Raw genomic sequence first — 10,547 nt, 5'->3', positions numbered from 1 at the left:
ATTATTAAGTTGAGTTTTCATTATGAAAAAACTGAAAATGGCTTTATGGGATCAAAGTTTTCCAAGAATTCAACAACACATCCTCATGGATGAGAATAATGTCCACTGCACTGGTGGTAAACAGCTAATTGATGACTTCTTGCGAGTGATGAGAAAGACTGCAAATTTGAAACATCAAAGTGGGACCAATTTTTCAGTGATGACTGACTGGTGACTGATGTTGAGTGGAGAAGACTTTTATACTTTCATTTATTAATTAAAATTATAATAATTTTATTCTGCTGTCCAAAAAAATTTTGGATATTTCTTTTTTAAATATTAATTTTTTGTAGCAAAAATGTTATTTGCTTTTTATTATTATGGTTATTGAATATTTTATTTAAAATTATTAATTAATTTTATTTATTTATTTTACTATGTAAGCACCAATAATACAACAGGCGGAGCCTAGAAACATCGTTAATGAAGACATTGGAGAAAGGCTCATCATTGTTTTGCTGCTTTATCACCCAAATGATTTGCAATGCTACGGAAACAAATCACTATGCTCCTTCATGTGGGAATATCCGCAACATTAGTTGCCCTTTTTGATTGCAATCTGATCCTAATAATTGCGGACGCCATAGATTTGAGCTTTCTTGTGACAATAATTTGACCGTCTTAAATCTAACCCAAGGGAGATACTATGTTCAGTCCTTCAATTATGATAACTTCACCATCCGACCGGTGGATGCTGGCGTCCATCCAGACGATTGCTCCTCCATTCCTCGTTATCCATTACCTGATTTGATTGGTCCACCATACAAACTGTCAGAAATTTGATTTTAATGGGTTGAAATTTTAATCAATGTCCAACTTCATAAGAAATTTAAAATTAATTAGGACATATATATATATATACGTCAACATATTTTCCCAATATAAAAATACGGCGGCTCTTCACCACCACCAAATAAAAAAATACGGCGGCTCTTCACCACCACCAGTATATATATATATATATATATACATATATATATATATATATATACACGTCAACATTTTTTCCCAATATAAAAATACGGTGGCTCTTCACCACCACCAGTACAAATGTTACGGAAAATATATTCAGAATAAGCTTATCGATCGATCTCTTTGCTGTCCTCCCATGACTACAGAAACGCTCATCTTTCTTTTCCTGCTTTTCTCCCAAAGTTGCAATGGAAGGGATGCAAGTCCATGCGCCCCTTCTTCATGCGGCAATGACCACAACATTCGTTACCCTTTCCGATTACGAACTGATCCAAATAATTGCGGAGACCATAGATTTGAGCTTTCTTGTGAAAATAATTTCACTGTGTTAAATTTAAACGGAGGAAGATACTATGTTCAGGCCATCAATTACGATAACTTCACTGTCCGACTGGCGGATGCCGGCGTCCATCAAGATGATTGCTCCTCCTTTCCTCGTTTTCCTTTACCAGTTGAGTATTATTATTATTATGATGATGAGATTGTTCTATATTCCAATTATAAATACCAATGGACAAAGTCAGAAGAAGACAAATGGGCTAAGTTGAGACAACCTCCCATGTTATCGCAGATGATTATTTTCATCAAGTGCCCAAATCCAGTGTACTCTCCCCTTTACGTGGACACCGCTCCTTGCGTTTTACGTGGATTCAATTCTTCTGTATCTGCTTTGAAGAGGCACTACTCTTATGTAAATATCGGAGACATGAAGGCATCCGAATTGATGGAGTCGTGCAGCGTGGAGATGATGAGTTTGTTTCCAGTTACGGCAAAGAAGAATATGTCCTTTATTGAAATTCACAGGGAACTTGTATTTGGGTTTCAACTTTCCTGGCACAACATCAAATGTGAAAAGTGTCATAGGTGCTATCTGGACAGCAGAAACCGTTTTCGATGCATGAACACGAGGGGTAAGTAATGCTTTCAACCATTTTATATATCATAAATGCTTTCAACCATTTTTCGTTCGATTCATAAATCACACAATAGGAAGAAATGGCTGACTTTCCAGTTTATTATTATTATTATTATTATGAGATAAATACATAATGTATATAATACAGGCAAAATATATATTATTGATAGTTAAGATCTGCATGAAGGATCTAATCTATGCGATGTTTGTTTATTTTATTTTTGTTTTGTTCTTTTTTATGACCCTCAATCAAAAAAAAAGCTCAATATTTTTTTTTTTTTTTTTTCTAATCTAATTCAAAAAATTAAATCTATAATTTCGTCATTTTTTTTGTTTTTGGTTTTTTTTTTTTTTTTTTTTATTTTTTTTTTTTTTGCTATTTATTTTTCTTGTTTTTTTTAATTAATTTTAAATTATAAAAAAAAAAAAAAAAAAAAAAAATAAAAAAAAAATTAAAAATATTTTTTTTTTAAAAAAAAAAATATTTTTTTTTTTTTTTTTTTTTTTTAATTTTGTTTTTTTTTTTTTTTCAAAAATGCATTACTAAATATAAAAAATAAAATATATATATATAATATATATTTATTTTTTTTTTATTTTTTTTTTTTTTTTTTTTTTTTTTTTTTTTAATTAAAAGAAATTAAGATTCATTTTCAGTCAATGTAATTAGAATTATTTTCTTCCACAATTTGTTTCTGCCAATGACATCCTAGTCCGTTAGAAATGCATAAAAGTTTCTACTATATATATATATATATACTGGTGAATATATTTTTTAATACTGACTTTTTTTTTCTTTGGTGAAGCAGTTGGAATCATCTACATGATAGGAGGTAGGATCACTCTTTATTTATATAATATATGTGATCATATTTAATTAATTATTACTTCTTTTAACATTAATAACATCAGCAATTCCTTGTTCATTTATTTCGCAGCGATTTTGGAAGCCATCTCGATTTCTGGAGGTAAGAATTCCTTTCATTTAATGAATGTAGAGACATAAAGTCTAATTATATGTAGAGACAACATAAAAACACGACACATTATGTATAGCAACTTAGACTTTATTGGCTATGTCTTTAAATATGGACCAAACCTATGATATTGCAGGATTTTGAAATTCATTTCAGAATTTTTGAATTTAATTCAAAATACTGCAATTTCATTGATTTAGTCTACTGAATTTGGTTTAACCAAGGAATAAAATTTGTGCGATCACAAGTAACATCAAAAAACTAATGATAATTTTATACCCCTCTTGAATCAAAATTTCATCCAGGAACGCTTCTTTTTTGGCTTCTTGTTGCAAGATGCTTATGTGGGACTCCATGTGTGATGGCATTTATCATTTATAAATGGCAAAGGAGACATTTATCAGGATACAATACCATTGAAGAATTCCTTCAGAGTCACAATAACCTCATGCCAATAAGATATTCTTATTCAGACATTAAAAAGATAACAGGAGTTTTCAAGGAAAAGTTGGGAGAAGGAGGCTTTGGTTCTGTGTATAAAGGAAAGCTTCGTAGTGGTCAATTTGCTGCAGTAAAGATATTAAATAAACCCAAAGATGATGGACAAGATTTTATCAATGAAGTCGCTACAATTGGGAAGATTCACCATGTTAATGTGGTACAATTGATTGGTTTTTGTGCTGAGAGATCAAAGCAAGCTCTTATATATGAATTCATGTCTAAAGGATCTCTTAATAATTATATTGATTGTCATAAAGGATCCGTTTCCTTAAGTTGGGAAAAACTATATAAGATATCACTTGGAGTTGCTCATGGCATTGAATATCTACACCTAGGTTGTGACATGCAAATCCTTCATTTTGACATCAAACCTCACAATATTCTTCTTGATGAAAATTTCACTCCAAAGATCTCTGATTTTGGCCTTGCTAAATTTTATCCAACTAAGGGAAGCATTGCATCTCTTACAGCTAAAAGGGGAACATTAGGATATATGGCACCAGAGATATTCTACAAAAACATTGGACGTGTCTCACATAAGGCAGATGTGTATAGTTTTGGACAGTTGGTGTTAGAAGTTGCAGATAGAGGGAAGAAAGTAAATGGATTTGCTGAAAGTTTAAGTGAAGTTTATAGTCCATTTCGGGTTTATGACCAACTCTCTAGTGGAAATTTACCAATAGAAGAGACAGCAGAAGAGGAAAATATAAAAGCTCGGAAAATGATTATAACAGGATTATGGTGCGTACAGTTTCAGCCTTCTGATCGTCCAGCAATGAACAAAGTTGTAGAGATGCTTGAAGGAGATATTGAAAGCCTACAAATGCCTCCTAGGCCTGTTCTATTTCCTGCAGATTCAGTGACTACAGAATTGAAAAGCCTGGCTGAAAATCCAAGTCAAGGGACCTTAGGAAATATTCTGCTCAGTGTGACGGGGGAAGGCTAACATACCACTCATTAAAAGAGCAGTCTTCCATTTCAAATGATGGAACAGTAATCTTCTTCCTCTTGTATCCTTTAAAATTGCTCTAAACACTAGAGTTAATTGATGAATTGATGATAGTTTGTAATAATTCTATGTTTAAATTGCAAGTGATCGCTACTTATATTTGCATCATATTTTAGGTTCTTTTAAACTTTATGATGTTTAGAGCATTTGCCAGATGTTTCACCATTTATTGGTTTTGTTGTCCTTATTTGAGTATATGAACAACAGAGTTTGGCAAGGAAAAACCTTATTTGAGCTAAGCATCTTTAGAATATGTTTCAATAATAGTAATAAAACAATATGTTTATACCACAATTTAATTTTAATATTTTTAGACCCTAATTAATTAATAGGTCTAAAATATTAAATTAAATTGTTTGTTTTGTAATACCTCTATATGCATAATCTGGTATATTTCACTGTTCCGATGACCGGTGTCGGTCCGGATAATTAAGAGGATTAGAACCATGTTAAGACACATAGAAAAGCCCTGAACGAAAATAAATAGTGCCGACTAGAAGGTTAAGTATAAATATGAAAAACAAAGCATAAAAAGTTAAATGAGCCGAGGGTCACAGCGATGGGTGACCTTACCGGGAAGTGACTGCGAGTTCAGTTCTAACCCTACTTTTGAACTGGAAATTGTGACACCGCTGTCTGAAGGACTATTGCAAACCTAGTGGAAAAGAGAAAATCACAGAAAAGAGTTGATAAGTAGGTCAAATAATTAGGTCAGCGATCCAAAAGAAATATCAAATTATTTGCAAATTGGATCAAACCGGCAAAGGGCAATTTGGTTAAATCACCACTAGAGGTGACTCCTGACCTAACTGCCCAATAAAATCGAAAAAACCAAAATTTTGGAATCGAGAATTAAATTAAAGAACTATTGAAAAAATAAAGGAAAAAGAAAAAGAAAAGAAAAATGAAAATGACATCACTCACATGACCTCACAAATGATGTCATAATTAGATTTTACTTAAATAAAATTTGACCAAGTCAATTTAAGACATAAAAACCAAAAATTGGAAAAAAAAAAGACAAATTTGTTATCTTCTTCCCACAACCCTTGCCGTCTCCACTCTCCTCCCTCTCTCTTTAAAACCTCCATTAAAATACTCCATTAAAGCTTGGTCTCAAGCTTTAATCCATACATTAAACCCTAATTTCCCCCAAAATTCCCCATAAAACTTGCTAATTCCACTAGAAAAGAAGATTGAAGAAACAAAGTAAGGAAGAAAAGTGAAGATTTGGAGAATTAGAAATCAAAGTTGAGGTTAATAAGTAAACTTGAATTTTGTTATTTAATTTCTATGTTTTTAGTTAAGTTAACTTAGAATTTAACTTAAATTCAAACAAAAACTATTATGGGGGACTAAATAAAAAATTCAACCAGCAATAGGGGGAAATGGAATTGCATGAATTTGATGGAATTAAAGTGTTAATTTAGTTGAATTAAGCATGTAAACAAGATCTATGCACTTTAATTTCATTAGATTACACAATTGAGGAATTAGGGTTCTTGAACCTTGAAATTTGAGGGAAAAATTGGAGGAAATGATCAATTAATGCAAATGACCTTAATTGAGGTTAGAAATGGTCAATTAGGACAATTTGTGATGTGTTGGAATTGGTAGAATTGAAAAGTAATTCAGATTGCTTAAGGGTCTCAATCTGGCAGTTTGACCTAGGTACTTTTAAGGGATTAAAACTGAAATTTTACCAATCCAATTGGTATGCGGCCAATTGTGAATGAAAGTAGACACATAATGACACATTTTTCATTCAGAAACCATGCCCAGAAAATGACATTTAGATAGTGAACAATTAAGTCAAACTCGGATATTGTGCACTGCCACTGTACTAAAATGACCAAATGAATAGTGTTTGTTCATTTGGCCATAACTTGGGCTAGACAGGTCTAAATGACCTGATTTTTGTGGCATTGGAAAGGTATGACATAGCACTACAACTTTTATGAACAAAACCAACATAAATTCTGCCCATAACCAAGTGATATTGGCACCCAAAATTAGTGGTCCAAAACTGTCAGAACCAATTAGGTGCCCAGAAATTCTGGGTAACACCAATCCGGCCAGCCTTATTCAAATGGCCATATCTTGGGCTACAAAACTCCAAATGGAGTGATTCAAAAAGGAAATTAAATATAAGAAAATAAGGAACAACTTTTATGAAGAACACTTAGCCAAATTTCTATAGTAACTAGATCAATGGAACAGTGCAAAATAGGGCACCAAAACTAAAAAAATTGAGTTTTATCTTAGGAGACCTAGAAATTGAAATGGCAACCTAAACCAACATATTAGGCACCCAAAATGTGGCATGTGGGTGTAATTAGAATTCACATACCTATTAAGCATGAGAAAGTCAACATTTTGACTTGAATGCGCCATGGATAGTAATCCTAAAATGCAAAGTTTAAGAAATGTTATTTTAAGTAATTTTAGGGGTGCAATTAAATAGGCATAAATTTATTTATTGGATTTATTATAAGTTGTGATATTGAAACACTACAAATTGTGTGTTTTAGTTGAGAAGAATACGGAGAAAGGAAAGGAAACATCGAGTCAAGGCCTAGAGGCGACTCGTACGAGGTTTGTGCACAATATAGAAATTTCTATAAATTTTCTTCTGCAAATTGTTTTGAATGAATTGTGATATTGAATTGTGACTTATTTGTATTGAAATTATTATTGAAAGGAACAATATGCTTTTGATCTAAACTGTTGGAAAAATAAATTGTGTGTGTTTGAATTACAAAGTAATATTTAGAAAATTGCTAAGATAGTTTTGAAATCATAGTGTCATGACCACATATCTGAATGCCTCACTAGCTTGACTAGTGGGAGGAATTAGTTTTGTATTCCCTCTCTGGCTGAAGTGTTGAGGTGTGTGCCAGTAGAGGAAGAAATTTGAATGGGTACCCATAGTTTGAGCTAGCTAGCCTTGGTATTCCTCATAAGCCTCTAGCTATTGAGATGAACAATATATTAATGGCATGATATGACTGTGTATTTTTATAAAATTTGTTTTGTGACTTCTGAAGTGAAAAATTATTTGACTAAAATTTGAAATTGTGTTTTGTATCTGTGTACCATTTTCAGTACCATATTTGGATAAGTGTGATTTAATTTATGCTTAAATTAGTATTTTTAGTATGTTGTGCACTACTGAGTCATTATACTCAGCGATGGCTTTTTATTACTGTCACAGGTAAAGAGACTAGTAAAGCAGCCGAGTGAGCTGCCGAGGATCATAGTACTACCTTTGGATCTTTTGTCGGGTATTACATTATACCCTTATTATACATATTTATTTTGATATATGTGACTGTATGTACATGTTGTAAATTGGTCTTGAGCAGTTGTACAAAACTTGTAATAAAATATTTTGGATTTTCTGATGTAAATTTAGATTGATGAATGTAAATCAATTTTTCTTAATTAGAATGTAAATGAAATTATTCAATGTTATTTTTGAAAATATTTGAGTTGAGAATTATAAATTGTGGAAATTTGCATTGAATTGTGGAGATGGAGTTAATTTGTATTGAATTGAGTTGTGTTGGTGGTTGATTTTGATGAAGTGAAATATTTGGAAGTGTTTTTTACGGGACAAAATTTTTGGTTTTTCCCAATTATGGCTAGCACTCTACCGAAATTTTTTCAAAATTTGCGAAAAAATAAAAATGGACAAAAATTTTACATAACTTTTAAACTTTAATTAAATGTTTTTAATGCCTGCTAGAAATGCTCACCACTTTCAAAAAGTAAGAAAATTATTTTAAAATTCCTTGTAGTGTATTTAATGGGTTATTGGTAGACGGAGTCGGTAATTCATTAGGTATACTATGGGATCATATTATGCCTTACAGAAGGGTAAGGTATGACATATTTTAGTGGTATCAGAGCAAACTTTTAAAGTATGTTTTGACTTGTAAATTTGTATATTTTCTTTAATAAGTACAACTGCTCAATGTCCTTATTTGATACATACAGTGCATTACATTATAAATATGAACTAACGGAGGGAAATCTCCTTGTGTTATTTGTTCAGGAGATAGAATACCCTCTGATAGATTATGGAAGAAGGGGATCATTCTATAGAATAATCAGTAGAGGTTGAGGCACAAGGGGAAGCCTTAGCTCTTCAAAATGTAAGTGGATCAGTGGCATTAGCCCCATCAATGCCGTAGTTTCCTGCACAATTTTCCTAGCAGATAGCTGCGATGTTCCAATAGATGGCTGAAAGTATGCCTGCTCAAGCTCCACTTTATACACTAGTGGTGCAACCTCAGGCTCCAGCCAGACAGTATGACAAATTACTTAAGTAGGGGGCTACAGAGTTTAAGGGCACAGTGGACCCTTTAGAGGCAGAGCAGTGGCTGGAGAGAATGGACAGAGTATTTAAGAAACTGCACTGCCCGGACGAATTGAAATTTGAGTATTCAGTGTCATTGCTGCAAGGGGATGCGTATGATTGGAGGACAACCATCCCCTACAGTTTGATGGAACCTCCAGTGCTGACCTGGGATGACTTCCTCAGTGAGTTCAGACAAAAATACGTCTCAGATGCTTATGTGGACCAGAAGCTACAGGAATTCTTAAGTCTGAAGTAAGGAAACAGAACAGTGGCAGAATATGAAAGGGAGTTCTCCTACCTGAGCCACTATGTAGGGAGTCTTCTTTCTACCAGTAGAGAAAGATGTAAGAGGTTTGAAACCGACTTGAAGTCCAGTTTGAGGATGCAAGTGGTTGGATTCAGACATAATAACTTCTCTGAATTCATCTCTCAAGCACTTGAGTTAGAAAGAATTGAGTTAGAAGGGGCACCAGTGAAAGAGAAAACAGAGAAGACAGAGAAATCAGAAAAAGAGAAAAGTGGAAAGTCAACGGATCAAAGTTCCAGTGGCAATACTGGAAAAAGAAAGAAATTTGGGGGATCAGGCAGAGGTGGAAGGTCTGGTAGGGGTAGATTTTCTGGACAGAGACCCCCTTCGTCTGGTCAGCAGACGTCTAAGAGTTCTCACCCTCCCCGCCCTTATGACACATGTGGCAAGACCCATGGTGGTGTATGGTATTGGCTTCATGAGCTTATTTTAACTGTGGAGGCATGGGCCATCTGGCCAAGGACTGCACTAGTGCCCGTAGATTTGGGCTAGCTCCTACCACTGCGGAAGGATCCATTCAGAGTTCTGCTACCAGAGGTTCACAACCAGTTAGCAGAGGTAGAGGCAGAGGTCGGGGCAGCACTTCAGGCAGTCAGGGTACAATAAACCAGTCAGAACAAGGTAGTGCTCCAGCTAGAGTCTACACTATGAGACAGCGGGAAGAAGCTGAGACTTCTGACATTATGGCCGGTACATTCTCTATCTTTAATTAAGATGTATTTGTGTTGTTTGATCCGAGTTTTACCCACTCCTATGTTAGTGCTAGCATCATTAGTTTCCTTGCTGTTTCATGTGCCAAAATAGATTTTGAGGTGCTAGTAACAAGTCCGTTAGGACAAGAGGTCAGAGTCAATAGAATGTATAGAGATTGTCCTTTGGTGATCCAAGGACATGTTTTTCTGTCAGATCTGATTGAAATGCCCTTCAGAGATTATGATATCATCTTGAGCATAGATTGGTTAGCCAGGCATCATGCCATGATTGACTGTAGACTGAAGATGGTCACTTTTGGTCTCCCTCAGTACTGTAATGTGGTGATACATGGGGAGAGGCAGTTATTGCCATCAAACATCATTTCGGCTGCACTAGCCAGAAAGATGATCAGAAAAGGGTGTGAAGCATACTTGGCACATGTGATAGACACCCAAGTGGGGAGTTCAGCATTGGAGGACATCCTCACAGTATGTGACTTTCCGAATGTGTTCCCTGACGAGTTGCCAAGATTACCTTTGGAAAGAGAGGTACAGTTTGAGATTGATGTCATGCCTGGTGTGGACCCAATCTCCATAACACCATACAAAATGGCACCAGCAGAACTGAAAGAATTCAAGTGCAGTTACAAGAGATGCTTGATAAGGGCTTCATTCACCCTAGTTTGTCACCTTGGGGAGCGCCAGTGTTGTTTGTTAAGAAGAAAGATGGCACTCTCCGCTTATGTATTGACTATCGACAGTTAAATAAGG

At 34.3% G+C, this 10,547-nt stretch overlaps 1 protein-coding gene across 2 annotated transcripts; it reads left to right on the top strand.

The window, feature by feature from the left end:
- Positions 1-1,007: 1,007 nt before the first annotated feature.
- On the top strand, positions 1,008-4,522 carry LOC131179143 (rust resistance kinase Lr10-like). 2 transcript variants are annotated; one of them, XM_058145120.1, is made up of 5 exons: positions 1,008-1,462; positions 1,583-1,922; positions 2,737-2,760; positions 2,866-2,895; positions 3,210-4,522. In XM_058145120.1, exons 1-5 carry the CDS (start codon positions 1,148-1,150, stop codon positions 4,349-4,351), a joined length of 1,851 nt encoding a protein of 616 aa, XP_058001103.1. In that variant the 5' UTR covers positions 1,008-1,147; the 3' UTR covers positions 4,352-4,522. The 2 variants fall into 2 exon arrangements, with proteins under 2 accessions (XP_058001103.1, XP_058001107.1); XM_058145124.1 differs by lacking the exons at positions 2,737-2,760; positions 2,866-2,895.
- Positions 4,523-10,547: the final 6,025 nt, after the last annotated feature.

This window comes from Hevea brasiliensis, chromosome 1 (assembly GCF_030052815.1).
Source record: "Hevea brasiliensis isolate MT/VB/25A 57/8 chromosome 1, ASM3005281v1, whole genome shotgun sequence".
Lineage (NCBI taxonomy): Eukaryota > Viridiplantae > Streptophyta > Magnoliopsida > Malpighiales > Euphorbiaceae > Hevea > Hevea brasiliensis.
The sequence above is the reverse complement of the archived record's forward strand: the minus strand, read 5'-3'. Positions and strand labels throughout refer to the sequence as shown.

Excerpts from the sequence above, each read along its gene's own strand:
- LOC131179143 (XM_058145120.1), top strand. The coding sequence starts at position 1,148 with ATGACTACAGAAACGCTCATCTTTCTTTTCCTGCTTTTCTCCCAAAGT. Across the intron at positions 1,463-1,582 it reads TTCCTCGTTTTCCTTTACCA|ATGATTATTTTCATCAAGTG; the intron begins GTTGAGTATTAT and ends ATGTTATCGCAG. Across the intron at positions 2,896-3,209 it reads AGCCATCTCGATTTCTGGAG|GAACGCTTCTTTTTTGGCTT; the intron begins GTAAGAATTCCT and ends AATTTCATCCAG.